The 21268-nt window shown below is 40.9% G+C and overlaps 1 protein-coding gene across 7 annotated transcripts in view; it reads right to left on the bottom strand.

Moving 5' to 3' along the window:
- ilrun (inflammation and lipid regulator with UBA-like and NBR1-like domains) overlaps positions 1–18728 on the bottom strand; it is a 77242-nt gene extending 58514 nt beyond the window's left edge. For 3 of the 7 annotated variants that reach the window (XM_043716932.2, XM_043716941.2, XM_043716934.2), the window contains exons 1-2: positions 18333–18712; positions 1292–1446 (exon numbers count right to left, since the gene is read on the bottom strand). In XM_043716932.2, coding sequence (XP_043572867.1) covers positions 1292–1446; positions 18333–18487 — 310 coding nt within the window. In that variant the 5' untranslated portion in view covers positions 18488–18712. Of the gene's footprint in view, positions 1–1291; positions 1447–18332 lie in introns of all 7 variants that reach the window. The other 4 variants (XM_043716942.2, XM_043716927.2, XM_087973657.1 and 1 more) reach the window with 4 other exon arrangements.
- Between the last annotated feature and the right edge of the window lie 2540 nt (positions 18729–21268).

The raw sequence follows: 21268 nt of genomic DNA, 5'->3' as shown, positions 1-21268 counted from the left end.
AAGACCTCAGTTTCCGAACAAGGGAAATGTCAGATTGCTTCATGGGCCCAATTGTAGTTCTCCTACTATAAAAAGATGGTCAAGGATTTTCAGGTATGTTGAGAATAATCAGGAGAATGGTACCAGGGATGAAGGGTTTCAGTTTCCTGAGAAGATTAGCTGAAATCGCCTTCTTCAGAACGCAGCGGTTAAAAGAACACTTAACAGAGTTGATAATTATTTCTCTCAATCCATTGTTTCCACTGATAGGACAGTCAGTATGTGGAGAACACGGATTTATGAGAAGATTTGTGGCTAAAATCTCTAATTTAGAATATGAAATGAACTGTCCGAGACTTAAAATTTCCTTTCATATTACCCGTTATCCATATTTCCTTTTTGCCATTTTCACCTTTCCAATCATTAGCCTTATAATGCTTTCATTAATTGTCTTAATTTCAGAAACTTTCTCTTTTAAATTTCAATGTTAATTATTTCCAAACAGTTGAAACGCTTTGGAAGAGTTGGAGAGAACAAATGTTGAGTAAATTCAAGGCAGGGATAGATCTCAGTTAATCAAAGGATAAGGGACAATCATAGTGCAGTTGAGGTAAATCTGCCATGATTACATGCAGTGGCAAAGTCAGTTCAGAGACAATCGGTCTATTTCTACTTTTACGTACATTCTTAATTTTTTCTTGCTCTAACTAAATATTAACATTTCCAATATTTTTCCATTATACTTTCCCCATGACCTCACCAGTACCATAATTACAAACTTTTTAGACTACACAGGCTATGGAGATGCGAGTGAGTACAATTAAACTGTGACAAACTTGCAAGTGCAGCTTTCATTATACATGGAAACCCACCCATATATATTTTATGTACATATTACCATTATAAAGGTTAATTCACAGTTAAAATAAAGGGGCTTGAATATCATTTGTGGGCCCTTGTCCAATTACCAGTATCCACGTTTGTCTTATGTTCCTCTGGATATCTTCTAACGTGACCCTCCACTCAAGATGGTGTGGACAAGAATTAGGAGCAGGAATAGATATCACAGCGGGTTAGGCCTGCTCCTCCATTCAATACAATTTTGGGATTAATTTCCACTTTCCTACTTGCTCCCGATACATCTCGATTCTGTCTATCCCAGCCTTAAGCGTATTAAAAATGGAGATTAACAAACCTCTGAGGAAGAAAATTCCCAAGATTTAAAACCTTTAGTCTACCAATTTTGCATTATCTCAGTTCTAAAAGATCAAACCCATAGCCTTTCAAAATCTCATTCTGAATGGACAATTACCTGTGTTCTGTATCCTCCATGTTTTGGTGAACTGGGTGTCAGGTGGAACAGACTCTCCTTCTCCTATTGTAACATCTTCTACAAATGACATAGAAGGTGCATTTATATTTGGGCTCTCAAAGTCATAATAAGCACCAATGGCAGCCTGCAAATTCCTGAAAAACAAAAAAAAAAGTCGCTCATTAATTATCTTGAATAAGAAAATATTTGAACTGCTTTAGAGTTACCAAACTGGATCACTTACATAAACATCATTGAAAACTGAATTCATAAAACATCATTGAAAACTTGGCTTACCCATGCAATAAGGGCAAAAACTTGAGTTAACTTGCAAGGCAGAACAAATAGAACAAAAACACACAACAAGCAGTATTACACACACAAACACAATAAAATCCATTAACATAGAAAAATGCCCCATGATGCTTCAATGAGCAATTGTAAGTCTTTATGAATGATTTCAGAGAGGTGACTGACATTTGGTCATAGAAATGGGTTCATGTAGGTTTCAACTGCAGATGGATATTGGAACAAGAAGAAAGTTATGTAACTAGGTCTAGAGATAATAAAGGTGTGCATCAGGATTTTGGCATTGGTGAGGGTAGGACAGGTATAGAGGTGATAAGACAGGGGCAGAGGTCTGAGCAAACAGTCTTTGTGATTGATGAGTTTGAAGCCCAACTATGAGTTTACCTGGATGCCATGGATGCGAGCACTCTGGTTCAACATGAGCAACCAACCAGGGAAGGAGATGGAGTCAATGGCTTCCAACATCGTGATTTTCAATTGTAGGAAATCCTGGCTCATCCACAACACAAGATGATAGGATCAGGAGTCAGCCATTTAGCCTCTAAGCCTATTTCAGCATTTAACTCTATCACTAATGCATCCTCAACTCCGTATTTCCTGACACTCATTCCCAATTACTTCACCAATCTTGTAAACTCAAATGAACGCAAGACAAGCTTATGCCACCTCTGCCCACAGCTTAAGCCAAAGTGTCCACACCCAATTCTTGTGAATCTACACCATAACCCCTACAATGCTCATACATCGCTCCCAAAACTGAGCACAGTACTCCAGTTGGGGCTTCTCTAGACTAGGTATAACCAAACCACAGCTCCTTCCCTGCTATCTTCAAGCCCCACCTTGCCCATTTTATTTCTTTTTGTACCTACACAAAAACTTTTAGTGCATTTTTTTGCCCTACCACAGAGCAGATTTACTGAAGTGAATAACTCACTTCCACAAGTTAAATTCCATCAGCCACAGGTGTATCCATTCCATCCGTTTATGGCCCTTTTGAACTCCCTCTTCCACTTGTATAACATTGTGTCTCATAATTTAGAGTTACTTGCAAACTTAGTTCTATTCTTTTATCCAACTCAATCAATACTATGAAACGGAGAAGCCCAAGTGCAGATCCCAGGGGAACACATCATATTCTACTGATCAGAATACATACCTTTACTCTCACCTTGCTGTCTCCTAATAATTGTCAATTAGCAAACAGCACTATGACAACACAGGCTCTCATGGGTAATTAGGTCAAAGAAGGGTGGAGTGTTACAGAACAAATGTCTTCAGCAAGTGTACAGGAGCTTACCACGTGAAAACAGATGATAGAGGGATAGCACAGATATTAGAAAGGGTTAGCATAAAGATCAGCAACAGAAAGAAGCCTGGAATGGATCCTTGGAGAACATGCAATGAAACCATCCAGAAACTGCAAGTGTGAAAACTACAAGAGTAATGTAAGCACAGTTACCCTGATGTGGATCATAGAATAGAAGCAAGTCAAATGCTCAACAATTTCCAAGCAATTGCACTGAAGCAAGGCAACTTTCAGTGGCAGGCAGAGTTCCAAACTATGGCCATGCTTCAAGAAAACCACAGAGGAATTAAGCCATTTGGGAATGAGTTCATCATATACAAACTTAAACATTTCAAGTGCATTAAGGGTAATATTTGCAGCAAAGACCTGAGCTAAAGCCATATTAACTGTCCTCTTTAAAATTTTCCAGTGAGTCATTTTTGTTTTGCAAGTTGATTTAGATAATATGGCAGCATGGAGAAAGATTAAACAGCACATTCAAGTCATACATCATATTTTATACTTTCAGCTTTTTTTTCTTCACACAATTCAACATCAGACCCAAATGGCACGAAGTTGACAAGACTCAACATAGACATCAGGAGAACTACTATAGCAACAACTGATCTGGCTCTCATCAAAAATTGTTTTCCATCTATTTCTCCCACATGAACACTCTTGAAACGAACATTGTAGCCTCTGCCACAACTCTTTCCCACAGCAGGAACAGAAAACACAGTGTAGACCAGAGATCAAAACACAAACTACATGTATGTGGATCTATTAAGGCTCAATTAAATCACAAATAGATGCAGTACATCATCAGGGAGCTCGCACCATTTTGTAATCACAAACATATTGTAATCAAATTAATCACTTAGTGCTAATTTTGTTTTTTAATTGCACAAGCAAAGGTAGCACTAAATCCAATGGGCAAATAATCAATTTCATAACTGTGCATTTTACAGAGGGCACTGCTAAACATCTAAGTGCTTGCGATCAAACTAATTGAAATATACTTCTGCTTTGCAGTTTCTCTAACCTTCCCCATCCATCTGTAACAGGTATCCCAAGATTAAAAAGAAAGAGCTGAGATAAAACAAAGTGCAGAGCAGCCCACTTAAATGAAAGCAATTAGTATTGCAACCTCTTAAACTCAGAAAACATTTCTTCCAAAAGATGGAGAAATTAGATGCTACCTGAATGTCCATAAATGGCTCTTCATTAGTGCTCCATGTAACCCCAAAACCTTAACGGCAAGGAACCCTACAAAATTAGCCTTTCGTGAAAGGAGGTCTACCTCTGTCAGACAGCAAGAAGAAATATCAGGATATGCCTGGGAAGACGACAGTCTGGAAATTGAAAAAGTGCACACCCGCCCAAACAAAAAAAAAATTCTGGAAAATGAACCACTATTTCTGAAATTAACAGATAACAAACGTAGCTAGCAAGTACTGTTTCCAAAGCCTATAGCATCCCAGTTGTTCATAGAACATGTGCACTCTCGTGTGGTTATACAGTTCTAATGAAATTTTTGCACCTTCATGTTCTCTCTTTAGATGCTTCCCCGCCACTTGGTTTTTATTTAAATCTCCAGCATTTGGCAAATCAGGAGCCCCCTTGATTGCAATGTTACACTTCCAAACGCAATCTCATACAGAAAGCTCTATGGGCTGGAAGATATGAGATATGGGGAAAGATTGAATGGGCTGGAGGTGTTTACCTTGAAGCAATGAACATTGACTAGTTAGCCTCCATCACTGCATTACCTCACTTTTTTCAGGTTGAATTCCACTGGTCACTGATCTACCCATCAAAACAGTTCATTAATATTCTCCTGCAGCTCACAACTATCCTCTCATGACTTACCACTCTACCAATTTTCGTAATAGATTTACACAACAGACCCTTCAGTCCAACTAATTCACGCCGACCATGTTTCCAACTAAACTAGCCCCACTTGCCTGCATTTAGCCCATATCCCTCCAAACCTTTCCCATTCATCTGCATATCCAAAATGTCTTTTAATATGTTCTAACTATACCTGCATCCACCATCTTCTCTGGAAGTTCATTGCACACACTAACCACTGTTTAAAAAAAAACATTGCCCCATAGATCTCATTCAAAAAATATGCTCCCATGCTATGGACTCCCTCATCTTATGTAAAAGATCTTATGTAAAAGGTCACTGCCTCCACCAACTCTGGTAGCAGGTTCCAGATACCCACTCATCCTCCATGTAAAGACTGTTTTCCTCACCTCTCTCATCCTTCTCCATTTTGCTCGAAATTGTGATTTCTGGTCCTTAAACTCTCTACCAAGGGAAACACATTCTCTAGTCTATTTTATCTCTGACCCTCACCATCTGCAAGGTTTTTGATAACACCACCTACATTTAATTCCAAATCATTAATGTACACCACAACAGCAAGGACCCCAGCACCAACCCCTGTGGTGTCGCCCTGTTGCCCTCTTCAGTCAAAGCAAAACTCTCAGAGACACTGTATAGTTTCACCTCCTTCATCTTTATTCCAGGCTCTGGTGGGAGAGAGAGAACGATCACCCATGTGCACAGAGACATGAGTTCACGGTCTTCTCTGGAACAACAGTTTCTCAATGAACTATGTAGTCATTTTACAGGGAGGAGCATCCAGATAAGGTAACATATTTATTGATTGGGTGACCATTACAATCAACAAGTGTCAATAGTAAAGATTAAGCCATCTGCTGTTACACAATGAATAAATGATTTCACGTAATGAATACTTTTAACCTTGTTAACTGATGTTACATACTAAATGCTACCTCATTTTGTTAAATGGATCTATATAATGACTGCTTTTTCACATTATTAACCCATTACCCTTGCCTTCAGCACCCCATTGTTAACTGCAAGTTCTTATCTCATCTGAGTCATGCTCAGCTGAACCTCTTGTTTTGCAAAACTCATAACTTTAACTCCTTCCCTGCCTGCTTATACCCAATACACATTCTCACAAGGACACACAAGTCTCGCTTCAACCGCCCTCTTTCACAATTTATTTTCATTCAGAAAATAATCTGCCTTTTTGTTTTGGCGATCAATGTGGATGTTTATGTTTACCTACATTATACTTCATCTAGCTTGGATTTGTCCACTCATATAACTTGACCAAATAACATTACAGCATTTCTGCATCTTCTTCACAGTTCATCCTACCACCCCATTTTGCATTTTCTGCAAATTTGTAGATATCACTTTATTTCCCTCATCTAAATCAAGAGTATGTATCGAGAATAGCTGGGTTTCAGGCACTGATCCCTGTAGGACTCAACGAGTCATTGGCTGCTCAGCAAAACACACGTCTATTCCTAATATTTGTTCTCTGACTGCCAACCAATTCGTGATCCTTCTCAAGACACTAGCCCAATCCAACATGTTTAAATCTTAGATGCTAATCCTTTATGTGGGATTTTATCCAAAGTCTTCTCAAAGTCCAATTAAACCACATCCACTGGTTTGCCAAGTCTACGAGTTACATCCTTGAAAAATTCCAGAAGATTTGTCAAGCAGGATTCCTTTTTCATAATTCTGGAATGACTGTCCAATCCCAGCACTGTTTTCAATATGAACTTCTATTTAATTTTTATAATGGACTCTAACATTACCAATGTCAGGCGAACAAGTCTATTCTTGTGTTTTCTGTCAACCTCCTTTTTAAAACAGTAAGATTACATTAACTACCTGCAAATACATGAGAGTCATTCCAAAGTCTATAGAATCTTCAAAAGGCTCTGGATGTAGGTTTACTCGCTGAGCTGGACAGTTCATTTTCTGACATTTCATCACCGTACTAGGTAACATATTCAGTGAGCCTCCAGATGAAGCATTGCTGTTTCCTGTCTTCTATTTATGTCATTTCCTGTGGTGATGTCATCAACCCAAAGAAACCCAAGCATATAAATAGAAAGCAGGAAACATCAGCAGTGCTTCATCCAGAGGCTCACTGAGGATATTACCAAGTATGGTGACAAAACGTCTGAAAGTGAACCTTCCAGCTCAGCGAGCAAACCTACATTCAGAACCTCAACCTGAGCTACACATCTTCTCAAAACTCGCTAATCTTCAAAGGTGGCCACCATTTATCCATTAGGGTCACTTCATTAAGTCCTCTGAGATGTGGGTCCTGGGAATTTATCAGTCTATAAGCCCTTGAATTGCCCCCACATCATGTCCCTACTAAACATAGATTTCCTTCAATTTCCCAATCTCACTAGACCCTGTCATCCCCAATATTTTTGGATGTCATTTGTATCCCCCTTTGTGAAAGCAGGATCAAAATATGCATTTAATTGGTCTGCTCCCTCTTTGTTCACTACTGTCACATCTTCTACCTTTGACTGTACAGGATCTACATATGTCTTCACTAATCTTTTGCTCAAGATACAAACTAGCCCTTTGTCCCTCCTTTGGTGAAACCTGATCTGCTCCCAACACTCGTGTATGCTTTTTAAAAATTTTTTGGCTGATGTGTTTTTCTCTTGCTTGGGTTTAATACTATCCACAGTTTCCCTTGCTGGCCATGGTCAGGTCAGCTTTCTCTTTTATTTTAAATTTCTGTGCCAGACAGAGTCTGGTTATGGGATATGTGGATTTTTCTTTTGGATAATTTACACAATTTATTGTTGATTTGTATTAAAGAAAACATCCAACTACTGTGCAAACAGAGTTTTTTCCAAGTATGTTCTAAAATTACTGTTTTACGAAAAAAACGCCTGGAAACACCAGCACTTCAGATCACAGCACGGATTGACAGGCATTCTGCATGCCCAAGGCCATGATATACATCGTCACTACTCGCTTTCTTCAGCCTCTACAGTTCTCACTCTTGGTGGTTTCAACCTCTATCTTAACTTATTGTCGTCCCATTACCACCCTCAGACTGTGCCGTTTTACCTCCATCTTTATTCCTGGCCCTGGAGGGAGAGAGAACGATCGCCAATATGCACAGGGATATGAGCTCACGGTCTTCTCTGGAACAGCAGTTTATCAATGAGCTACATAGTCATCTTATAGGGAGGGGCATCCAGATAAGGCAACATACATATTAATTCGGTGACTGTTACAATCAACAAGGATCAATAGCAGAGACCAAGCCCTTTACTGTTAAACAATAAATGTTCTTAACCTTGTTAACTGGATTCATACAATGGATACTTTTCTCCTTGTTAGCTGACCTTACATACTGAATGCTTCCAATATTGTTAAACTGCTCCACATTATGACTGCTTTTCCACCTTGTTATCTCATTATCCTTGCCTCCAGCACTTCATTGTCAACTGCAAGTTCTTATCTGATCTGATTCATGCTCAACTGAACCTCTTGTTTCACAAAACTCAGAACTTTAACTGTTGCCCTGCCTACTTATACCTATACACATTCTCAAACTCATCCTGCACTTTCTCAAACTCCTGATTCTTCCATTGTCTCCAAATCTATCCATCCTTATAAATCCATCAAAACTTTTTCCATGACCATGGTCTTTGCAGATCCAATTGATGAATTTCAGGTAAGGCTCTTTCGAATCACTTATTGATATCATTCATTAACATTGCCTTTCCATGCCCTGAACCCACTTCCTTCTCTACCTATCCTTTGGGAAACATTACTAGCCCAAATGAAGAGCTCACTTAAACTATCCGAATTACCCAGTCTTTGGGCCCATGCTCACAACAACATTTCTGTACCTGATTTAGTCAACCATACACTCACCTCTACTTTTAATGCCCTGGTCTGCAGTGAAGCCAATACTCTCAATTTGGCAATTTTCTCACTTTCACTCGAAAGTCTAAGGGATGCAAACTTGAAAGGAAATGGCCGTCAATTGTTTAACCATCCATCACCAAATTGGGACCAAGTCAACATGAGTGGATTTGAGTCTCATCAATTTTTCAGAAAACCCTGAAATGCAAATATAAAATCTGGTTGTTTTTCTTAACTGTTTTTCTTAAGTCCCTCTTCCTTGTATCCTGCACCCTCACCTCCAGCAAGAGTTCATGGATCTGTCGATCGGGATTGAGATATCCTGATCAACAGCCTCTAACACACCTATCACCTCTATTATTCTATTAATAATCTATGTTGGTGAACTACCTTTAAGCCCTTCTCCACCACCATCCTCTCCCTTATTCCTTGTATGACCTGAACATGTCCACGAACTCACCTCCTGTTCCCTCAATCCTATTTACATTAAGTTGATCACTTCACTGGTCTCCATTTTGACTAAACATGTCAAGAGTTCAAAACACTGCTTAATCTGCATCATAACTTCTCTCCACACAAAATTAACTATTGACCCCAACAATACAATTCACAGTCTGATTTCCAACATGTCTTACTGCTCCAAATTCCTTGAATGTGCTGTCTACCCCAAATCCGTCTCATCCTTCCTGAAATTCCACGTTTCAATCCCCCAATCAGGTTTCCAAAACACAATACCCTGTACCAAAGTAGCACTTATCAAAGCCAACAAAATAGCTCTAATCAAAAAGGACATAATGTGCGGATTTGACAAAGATAAACTTTCCATGCTTATCTATCTCAACCCAACTGCAGCCTTTTGATATGGCTGTTATCACGTTCCCCTTCATTATTTCTCTGCTGTCATCTCATCTGGGTGGGACTGACGTCGTGTGGTCAGTTCTTGCCTCTCTAACTGTAACCAGAAAATTATTTGCATACAGAAAGGCATAATGACAGTTTCCATATTGGCATCCAGTTTTATCTGACTACCACCTCGCTCAACTGCTGCTAAATCAAATCAGACCAGTTATCCCAATCTCACAATTGATGTGCAGAATTTTTTCCAAATTTAATGTTGAAAAATCTGAAAGCATTTTCAGTCACTACTCTTTACTAAGTAAAATGGCCCAATTTCACCCTTTTCTCAACTCATTTGCTAGAAAATTCTCAAATCGTAACTTTGAAGGTTGACAATTCAAATGCATTCCTGATAAGCAACTTATGGTTGCACAAATTCCTAATTCAACTTGCCCTATGCTTAATTTACCTTGTTCTAAACTTCAAAACTTCACTATTATCTTGAGAAAGCTCAAGACAGCGAGGAGATTTTCTCGATAACTTTGTACTAAAATATAAACTAACTGTGCTGGCTTAAAGTGAAATTTGTCTGACAAGGACTCACGAATTTGGGAGCAACCTGCAGCATGAACATTATGTTTAAGAAGAATGAGAGGCAACTTTATTGAGGTAAGATTCTTAGAGAGCTTGATATGATAGATGCGAAGAACTTATTTCCTCTTTCAGAAGATTCTAGGGCCAGAGGGCATAAATCTCAGAGAAAGGGGTCATCCAGTTAGCACTCTGGAGGAGGACGAAGCTCTTCTCTCAGACGGCAGCATAGCAGCCTGGGTTGTTAAGAATATTCAAGATAGTGATTACAAATCTGCCTATCACATAGGGAATCAAGGGTTACGGGGATTAAGCAAGAATGGGGTATTCAAGATTATCTGATCAACCATGATTTCATTGAACGGCAGAGTGCAGATTCGAAGGGCCAAGTGACCTACTTCTACTCCAATATCATGGTCTTACTTCCAAATGTACTAGTGGTACTGAATATTGCTTTACATTTAACAGCAATAACTTTTCTAAAAGGAGGCAAGCAGAGAAAGCAAATCATTCATATATATGTAAAAAACCATAGACGGCATACTCTGTATTTGTTAACACCACACTTAATTAGGTCATTCGAGTCAACTTAAACACAATATTACATTTGAGGCAAGCAGTGTATTTCTCATACCAAACCCAAAACTAGAATGAAACAGGCACCACATAGTATAAAGAAGAACATCCCGCCCCATTTACTATGAAAAACTATATCAACACCATGCAGACCATCCATAAACACAAGCACAGAACACAACGTTGAGGAAGGGTCATTTTCCACAGATGCTACCAGTCCTGCTGAGCTTTTCCAGAAAATTTCTGTTTATGTTACACAACGTGGTGTAATTCAAATTAGGGGTTTCCAGGTCAGTCACCAGACGTTTTTTTTTAAATCTCAGTAAAGATTATAGTAGGTTTTGAGAACAGATATTCTATACCAATCATAAATAAACATTGATAGCCTCTGCAAGAAGGCAAACAAAACATGGTTTCCACACAATTTTAAGAAAACATTTCCAAATTGAGGACCATTATTAAAATGGCATTTAAGAACAGAATGCCAAATTGGTTGCAGTTACATTTTACTTATTACTAGTTATGCTACAATAAGCAGCATTAGTGGGACTTCAACACCAAAAGCAGCGCAGCTTAAATATCAATCCCAGTCTGAACCATATATTCCTTAATGCACAGGATATGATTAGTTTGAGGCACAGTACATTGTTCCATAACCTTTCTATGGCTCAACAGAGTTCAACAAAATTACAAATTACACATTGTTCTAATCAATCGCCAAGGTTACAAAAAAGTTCAACACATCATTTATTAAGGTCGCCAATTCCTCGGCAACTCAGCAGTCTGTTCACATGTATACAGTCACTGGTAAATACCATGTCCCAAAGTACTTCATGGAAGTATTATAAAACAAAGTTTCCTAAAAGGAGGAAATCAAGGCAAAGGAGAGATGGGTACCAAGACCACCAATTAAGAAATTAAAACTGGGGATGCACAACAGACCAAAATTTAAGGAGTGCAGATCAGAGGATTGTAATGAAGATGGCCTACATGAGAAGCGGTGACACCATGGAGAAAGAAAGCATGAGAATCTGAAAATTAACACTATGATCAAGAGTCATATTAGATCATCAAGCACAAAGACCAAGGTGGAGTGAAATTTTGCATAATCTAAAGCATTGGTAGAACAGCTATGGATTACCTTAACTTTACAGTGGGAGACCAGGCAGGACTATCTTGGAATTGTCAGGGCTGGAGCTAACAAAAGCTCGAAGGTGAGCTTCAACAGCAGTGGAGCTGAGCCAAAGCCAAGTAAAGTAATATAACAGAGGAAGAAATCAGTGGTCCAGTCATTCTTAAACTCAATATAGTCCCCTTGAAGACTTTCAACATTCACTCCCTCCAGCACCATGGCAAAAGACTATCCACCAGATGCACTGTAGCTGAGTTTGAAAGATTCTGTTGAAATCTGCTATGCCCAATTCCTAAAAAGACGAGGGCATAAGAAACATCGAAAAATGCCAGCTGCCATGTTCCCTTTCAAATCTCAATCTCATCACTAGCAAACATACTGCCTTCACTGTCTTCAGGCCAAAACCCTGGAACTTGCTGCAAAACAGCAGAGAGTACCTTTGCTACACAGACTTCTGTGCCCAAGGCAGCAGCTGCCATCTTTTCACGAGCAATTCAGTATGGCCAACAAATGCTGGCTTTTCCAATGACACATTCTGAGTGAATAAATAGAAAAGAACAAAGGCAGGCAATCTACAATAACTGGAGGATAACTAGAGCCCTTCATTAAAAATAACGGCTTTGATCCCTTACTGAAAGCGTGCATATCTGCTACCCTCCCCCTTCAGTGTTTTCCAGCTAGAATATGGTTGATATTCAGACATTGAAGAACGGTGATAATTTAGAAATAACCATTTACCTTGCAAGAAATTGCACATCTTTCTGAACGAGTCACAAAGCTGCTGGAGTTTCATTTTATTACTAGCTAATTATGCCAGTCGAGACTCAAAAGCACCAAAATGGCATCACGTTTATTTTTATCTCTAAGGCAGCAGCTCACTTTACTCCATTGCTCCTAAACATAGTTATATGCAGTATTTGTCACTCAGTCATTATCATTAGCTCTGCTTACCTGTTCTAATCATGAACTGGAAAACCAAATGTCTTGACAGAAAGATAAGCAGTCTCCAAATACTTAATTTTCTCTTTCAGTATTTTTTCAAAAAATATGCTTTACCTTTTTCGGGTTTAAAATACATAATTATCTGTTCTCCGAGCTGGGAATTTGTTTTGCAGACGTTTTGTCCCCTGTCTAGGTGACATCCTCAGTGCTTGGGAGCCTCCTGTGAAGTGCTTCTGTGGTCTTTCGTCCGTCATTTGTAGTGGCTTGAATCTGCCGCTTCCGGTTGTCAGTCCAGCTGTCCGTTGCGGTGGTCGGTATATTGGGTCCAGGTCGATGTGCTTATTGATTGAATCTGTGGATGAGTGCCATGCCTCTAGGAATTCCCTGGCTGTTCTCTGTTTGGTTTGTCCTATCATAGTAGTGTTGTCCCAGTCAAATTCATGTTGCTTGTCATCTGCGTGTGTGGCTACTAAGGATAGCTGGTCGTGTCGTTTCGTGGCTAGTTGGTGTTCATGGATGCGGATTGTTAGCTGTCTTCCTGTTTGTCCTATGTAGTGTTTTGTGCAGTCCTTGCATGGGATTTTGTACACTACATTGGTTTTGCTCATGCTGGGTATCGGGTCCTTCGTCCTGGTGGGTTGTTGTCTGAGGGTGGCTGTTGGTTTGTGTGCTGTTATGAGTCCTAGTGGTTGCAGTAGCCTGGATGGTAGTCAGTAGTCTGGCTACCGGACATCAAGAGCATTTCCGAACTGACAGCCAGACTACTGCGACCACTAGGACGCATAACAGCACACAAACCAACAGCCACTCTCAGACAACAACTCACCAGGACGAAGGACCCGATACCCAGCATGAGCAAAACCAATGTAGTGTACAAAATCCCAGGCAAGGACTGCACAAAACACTACATAGGACAAACAGGAAGACAGCTAACGATCCGCATCCATGAACACCAACTAGCCACGAAACGACACGACCAGCTATCCTTAGTAGCCACACACGCAGATGACAAGCAACACGAGTTCGACTGGGACAACACTACTATTATAGGACAAGCCAAACAGAGAACAGCCAGGGAATTCCTAGAGGCAAGTCATTCATCCACAGATTCATTCAATAAGCACATCGACCTGGACCCAATATACCGGCCACCGCAACGGACAGCTGGAACTGACAACCGGAAGCGGCAGATTCAAGCCACTACAAATGCCGGAGGAAAGATCACAGAAGCGCTTCACAGGAGGCACCCAATTACTGAGGATGTCACCTGGACAGGGGACAAAATGTCTGCAACACAAATTCCCAGCTTGGCGAACAGAACCACAACAACGAGCATCCGAGCTACAAATCTTTTCACAAACTTTGAATATATAGTTATGTGACTGGCCTGAAATAATGCAAAGGGAAACATCAAAGACTTACATTAACTATCAGCTCCAAAGGCTTCTTTCTAAATTTTTAATGATGCAGTATATAATGGTTCCAACTCTTCCATTATTCCACATGTTAGAAAGTGAGAAAAAACATATTCCATCACCAGAAAACAGGAGTTTGTTTTATGAATGAATAAATATATACAAGGGCTGACTTAAAATGTTGCAGTAATGTGGTTGGCCCACATTTGCCACACAGCAAACAATTGCCCTAGTATTTTTCTTGGATATTGCGAACCGACATTAACTATTCGCAGTCTCTCAAAGAATCATTGTGTTTTCGATCCCTCACCTCCAACAGTTTAGCTTTGATAAGACATTTATTTGTTCTTACTCCTTCTAATGCTAGACACTTGACAGTTTATTTTGGTCATTGTGTTCCATGATTTAAGTCCAATGCATGATCAGCATGAATATCAAGAAAACTGAAAGTTTCTGTTGCAGTTGGTGTTTCCACAGCTGCAAAACCTTTGAACTCTCTCAGGGCATGTTGGATCTTGCACGTTTGGATGATCCTTGGAACATGTGACACAAGATTCTGTCCCTTCCATTATGTGAGCCAGCCAGCTGTAGTAACTTCACAAGAATGTGGCAAAACAACATTTGTCCTTTTTATGCTAATACCTTAACAACACATACATAATCCCTTTAAAACAGTCTGCTGTTGCTTGACAAACATTTTAAAGAGATGACTGCACAAGCATGGCACTGTTAGCTGCTATGAAATAAAGTGTCAAACCACTCTGCAGCTAGGGAGGCGATGGGGAATGCTGGTAATCACTCACTGAGCATTCACGCAGTATTCCATGTCCTGCAGAACCCTCATGTTCAACTCCGATATGGCTCAACAGCCATACTCTGGCACGGCAGTCTTAGCTGAATTTACTGCAGAAGATGACTGTGGGCTGAGATCCTGCAAGATTCACCAGTATCCAGGTTCTCACTCAGCCAGTTGAGCTTACAGATTTTACTAATCTTTTGTGGCCCTTGAAACAGTCAGACTTCAGAGGTTGGCCCAGTATGTTCTCTCCCTTTCACACCCTCACCCCGAACCATTCCCCATCTTCGACCCATCACCTTCCCCTTCCATTCTCATCCCATCCATTGCCTTCTTTCAGGCCTGCTCCGGTGCCTGCCAAGGAGAACGAATGGTTCAAATCTCCAATATCCAGCCCATTCTCAAGAACCCCCCGCTAAATTCACGGCTGTATCCGTTAATACACATGCACATACTTGCAGGAAATAACGCTCGTGCTCCACGGTGTCACCAAATGCATCCAGTCATGAATGTAAATTGTAAACAGTTGAGGCTTCCGAGGAGCCCCGACTCATCACATCCTGCCAATCAGACAACTGTCCATTCATTTATCTTCTTTTCTGTCAGCAACCTGATCTTCTATCCAACTAAATGTTACCCTTTTACCATAGAGCTTTTACTTTTGCAGTAACATTCCTGCCAGAGTTTTTTTTTGGGGAGGGAGGGGGTGCAGGGGGTAATGAGTTGCACAATGAGCTTTTTCGATAAACGTGGGGTCCTGCATTTTGGAAAGGCAAATCAAAGCAGGACTTAGACACATCATGGTAAGGTCCTGGGGAGTGTTGCTGAACAAGGAGACCTTGGAGTGCAGGTTCATAGCTCCATGAAAGTGGAGTCACAGGCAGATAAGATAGTGAGAGCGGCCTCTGGTCGTTATTAGCCTATGCATCGAGTACAGGAATTCAGAAGTCATGTTGCAGCTGTACAGGACGTTGATGAGGCCACTTGTGAATTGCTGCATGCAATTCTAGTCTCCCTCCAAAAGAAAGAATGTTATGAAACTTGAAATGGCTCAGAAAAGATTTACAAGGATGTTACCAGGTTGGAGGGTTTCAGCGAAACTGAGTAGGCTTGGGCTGTTTTCCCTGGAGCAGAGGCTGAGCGATGACCTTAGAGGTTTGTAAAATCACAAGGGGCATGGAGAGGGTAAATAGACAAGGTATTTTCCCTGGGGTGGGGGGAGTCTAAAACTAGAGGGCAAAGGTTTAAAGGTGAGAGGGGAAAGATTTAAGAGTGATCTGAGGAGCAACTTCTTCACGCAGAGCGTGGTGCATGTATGGAATTAGCTGCCCAGAGAAAGTGGTGGAGGCAGGTACAATTATAACATTTAAAAAGGTATCAGGATGGGTATATGAATTGGAAGGACTTAGAAGAACATTTATTTGGGATATCTGATCAGCGTGGACAAGTTGGACTGTTTCCGTGCTCTACATCTCTCTGACTATGTAGATTTCCAAACAGAGCATCCCTTGGGCAAACAACAAAATGAGCAGCCACCCAGAGGTGATTCCCACATAGACACAGCATATAACGGATTTTTCAAGACCTCAAAGGGTAAATGATACATACTTGTTTGACCAAGGTTTTAATATTTCAAGTGGCTCAATGCAATATTTTATTTAGTTAATGTTCTTCAAGGTTTCTGTACCTTTGATGACATTAAAAGGCACAAATAAAGGAGATGGCTGTTGTTGCTGCATACCTGCAACAACTATACCAGTTGGAAATGAATACACAAGGCACAACTAAAACCATTATCATATTCTGTATTACATAATTCTAGATGAAAGGTAACTGATTTAGTTCTGTAAAATTTCTGTCTTCAGGAATCAAAGCACACCAGAAGGAGTTTATCTCGCAAATCCTACGCAAATCCTACTCTTATCACCTATGTTCAAGTTTAGGAGGTTGCATGAGGTTTTGAGGTATCGACTCACCTAAAATTATAATTTCTCACCCACTGTACCCATTATACTTCCTGTGTAACCAGCAACTGTAATGCTTTGAGTAAATTTGAATTTTCCAAAGTACTTGCTATCTTTACTTTCTTTGGAGAAATAAAAAAGATATTTTCTGCTAACAGTGTTGCCAACATTTATTCACCCCCATACCCGATATGCATTACAAATAACAGCCTGTTTCCAGTGCTGTTGAATCTTGTGCATAGGCTGACTACAGTATTTATCTACATGACAAAGATTGTACTATTAAAAGTAATTTATTGGTTATGAAACACAGATATTTGTAAAAAAAAAGACTCAAAAGCATTAACAACTCTAAGCTTGATAAATAGTGAGCTTGCACTTATAATAGCACCCTTAAGCAAAAACAGCATTCCAATGCACTTGATAGAAGAAGAAACTAACACCTTCATCCTAATTTCCAAAACAATGAAATATGTGGTAAAGCAATAAGGATTTGATTAGAGCATGCAGAACATGAAAATATTACACATATTATGAACTTTAAATTGCAAAATACAAGCAACTAAACATAGGACTAATCATATCATATCATATCACATCAAGATCAGAACAAAAGCCAGTACTTTCAAGCTTTAAACGATACTTTTAACCTGGTTCATATTCAGCATTGCTAGTTAGCATTGTACATGTTACATAAAATATAAATGCACTCAAACAGTTCTAATATGAGAAGAAAAATAAGCAAATTTGCAATCCCTTCACCACCTGCAAAAAACTTTCAGAGAAAGTGGTCAGTTTGAAGTTTTTAAATCTCAATCTTACACAAGAATTTCTACAATTCTACTCCATTGTCAATCCACTCGAAAGTCATTCGAAAAGTGAGACAGTACTGTATTCAAATAAAAATGCAGAAATATTGCAAACTACGTAGAATTTTCTAGCAATGTATCAAGAACATTGTTATAATTTCCTAACATTATTGTACTGAAGGTCATTAAACAGACAACTCTCATCAACTCCAACTCTCCACGAGTGTGCAATCAGAAATAAATTCTTTTGCCTGAACACCGAGAGAAAAAAAATCAATAGATGGTTAATCAGTGAGAAACACCAGCCAGCCGTACACGAGCATATCACACAACCTTTCAGCCTCGCCGCTGCAAAATGACTCGACAGAAAAAGGACCGAGCGCCCAGCTGATAAAGGCGCGCTGCTGTTAAAAGTACATTTGTGGCAAAGGGCCGGAACAGAGGCCCCTCCCCGAATCTCTAACAATCACCCCTTCGGTAACGGAGGAGGGAGGCTGATGGTAGCGTCCCCCCTCCCACTGGAGCCGCTTATGTAATCCGCGGAAAGACGCACAACAACAAGGCCCTGAGTGAGCACTATCGGCCTATCAAAAGGGAGTAGGAGGAAGAAAGGTAGGGCCTGGGGAGGCCTGCCGCTTACCAATTGGTCATGTCCAGGAAGAACGCACAGCCGGCCGGGTTGAGCTGGAAGCCCAGCAGCCTCTGAAACTCGGAGATGAGCACATCCTTGTCGGTGGTTCCCATGCAGCTAAATTTCTGCATCAGGTCCTGATCTAAGTCCATATCCACGTCCATCGCTTTTCTCTTTCTTGATCTCTCTATTTCTCGTTTGTGTCTTTGAAGTGCCGCCGGGCCCGGCTGTCGGTGAGGGGGGCCCCCGTTCAGTTTGCTGTGTACGGGCGCGCTGTGACGTGTAAGGTGAGGCCGAGGCCTACCCCTTCAACATTGTCGCTACCTCGTCCCGATGGCGTCCGCTTCAACCGCACGCTCCCCCTCTCGCAGGCCATGCGCATGCGCGCACAGCCAGACCTACCCTCCCCGCCAGTCACACTCACTCGCCCGGCGTCACCCCCGGGCTCTGATGTCACACATATCCAACGTCACCCCACAGTTGACGTCACACATCTGATGCGTCACGCGTTGCTCTGATGTCACACTCTGCCTGCTAAAGATGGCGTCCCTTTCTTTCTCACACCGGAGGACGTCATTGGTTTGGGCTGTGCTTTCTATCTATGATTGACACAGGTGCAGGACCGAATGGCATGTCGAACAGAATGCGTGAGTTGTGTTGTTGTGGTTGTAAGGGCCTGTCTTTTTACATAGTAAGACCTTGTGTGAAAACAAAATATTACTAGTAAATGCGTAAATCAGGAGCCGAAGCAGAATCTGAATAAATCTGTGTAGTAAGAACAAAGGAGTCTGTATTTCAGGTGTGAGCTTCTTATGATTGAAAGTTATTGTACAGCAATGTTTATTATACAAAGAATAGTGAAACAAAAATGCATTATCAATTTGGACAAATATCTTAAAGTTTGTTTTACAGAGAGTCCTTCAAAATATTGAAGAGAAGCAAAATGTAGATTATTATGGAGGTGACCCGGAGGCTTGGTTAAATAACCTTTTTAAATTAGATACTTGAAGAACAACAACAGCCACATTCCAGGACTCAGAGCCCAGACAATTGAGCACTGCACCGGGATGGCATGCTGGCTCAGCAGTTAGCACTGCTCCCTCACAGCGCCAGGGACCCAATTTTGATTCCAGGTCTCTCTGGAGTTTGCACATTCTCCCTATGTCTGCGTGGGTTTCTTCCAGTTGCTCTAGTTTCCTTCCACAGTCCAGAGATGTGCAGGTTAGGCGGATTGGCCTTGCTAAATTGCCTGTAGTGTCCAGGGATGTGCAGGCCATATCGATTAGCTGTAGGAAATGTGGGGATAGGGTAGGGGTGTGGGTCTGGATGGGATGCTGTTCAGAGAATCACTGTGGACTCCATGGGCTGAAGAGCTTGCCCCCACACTGTAGGGATTCCATGACTGTATGATCCATAGGGGGCACATGCACACAGAGAAGAGTGCCCTATAAAGTGCTTATGTTGAAATCATTGATGAAATGGCAAAGATGATACTGACAGGTGATTTTCACCACAACTCAGGAGCACTCCTCCCTTCCTTAAGTATCCGGTTTCAAGTTCTACTGCAAGGCTTGAAGTACAAAAATTCCAATGAGCTACTGCGATCATGCTGCCCTGCCAAAGTGGCGGCATTAAACTGAGATCCCATCTACCTGCTTGTGTGGCTGTAGTAATCCAGGAACTCAGCTAATGTTTGGGTTCAAATCATAGTGGATGATGGAGTTTGAATGCAAAAGTGAAAAAAATCTCATGACTATGAAATGATTGTCTCATAAACCCATCTTGTTCACAATCCTTAAGTGAAGGAGATCTTTCTTTTTTTACCTTGTCTGATCTCCCTGGAACTCCAGACCTATTGACTCTTGAGTGCCCCCTAAAATGATATTGCAAGCTGCCTGGTTCCATCAAGTGCTACAAAGTCTAACAAATAAAAAGAATGGAACCAATGGACCAGCGGCATTGGCCGAAACAATGGAAACCACAAATTTAACTCTGTGAAACCTGCAAAGTTTTCTTGATACTTATTTGGGTAAGTGCCAAAACTGGGACAGCTGTCTCACAGAATAGCCAAGCAATAGCCTGAAGTAGTCATAACCATAGGCCTTGCAAACCATTTCGCAGTTACCACCACAATCCCGGACATGTCCTGTCCCGCTGCATATCCAACCCAGCTGACATGGCAGCAATGGTATACAGTTGTGATCGAGTTACTCTGGGAATCCTCAACATTGACTCTAGTGAGTATGAAATGAGCTGCAAGAGAAGTTGGTACAATTACAACATTTATAAGGCATCTGGATGGGTATATGAATAGAAAGGGTTTACAGGGATATTGGCGAAGTGCTGGCACCTAGGACCCGATTAATTTAGGACATCTGGTCGGCATGGACGAGTTGGACTGAAGGGTCTATTTCTGTGCTGTACATCCCTATGACTTTATGACCCTACAAAGTCTCTTGTTATCAGGTCAAACACAGGCAAGGAAACTTCCTACTGATTTCTACCTAGCACCTTGGCTGATGAATCAGTACTCTTTCATATTGAAAGCACAGAGGAAGCACTGATATTGCTTGGGCATTGAATATACTCTGGATGGTGGATGTCAGTATCCATTGCTATGGTTGGTTTGACAGCACCTCTACTGGTCAAGCTGGTCAGGTCCTAAAAGACGTAAGGCACTAGACCAGATATGTGGCAGGTGTTGAAGGAGCTACAAGAATGGAATACAGACTTGACCTCATCCTCATCATTTTTCCTGCCACAGATTCATCTGACCATGACTATAATGGGAAGTGGAGAAAAAGTCCTGTCTTCACATTGAGGATACCCCTCTATGGTGTGTGGCACTATCCACCGTGTTAAGTCAGACAGACTTTGAACAAACCTAGCAACTCAGGACTGGAATTCCGTGAGGTACTAGGGGCCATCAGTAGCATTACACTCCA

Source organism: Chiloscyllium plagiosum, unplaced genomic scaffold (assembly GCF_037043375.1).
Source record: "Chiloscyllium plagiosum isolate Xiang-an unplaced genomic scaffold, Cpla_swu_hap1 HiC_scaffold_26, whole genome shotgun sequence".
Taxonomy (NCBI): domain Eukaryota; kingdom Metazoa; phylum Chordata; class Chondrichthyes; order Orectolobiformes; family Hemiscylliidae; genus Chiloscyllium; species Chiloscyllium plagiosum.
This window is presented reverse-complemented; position numbering and strand designations above follow the sequence as displayed.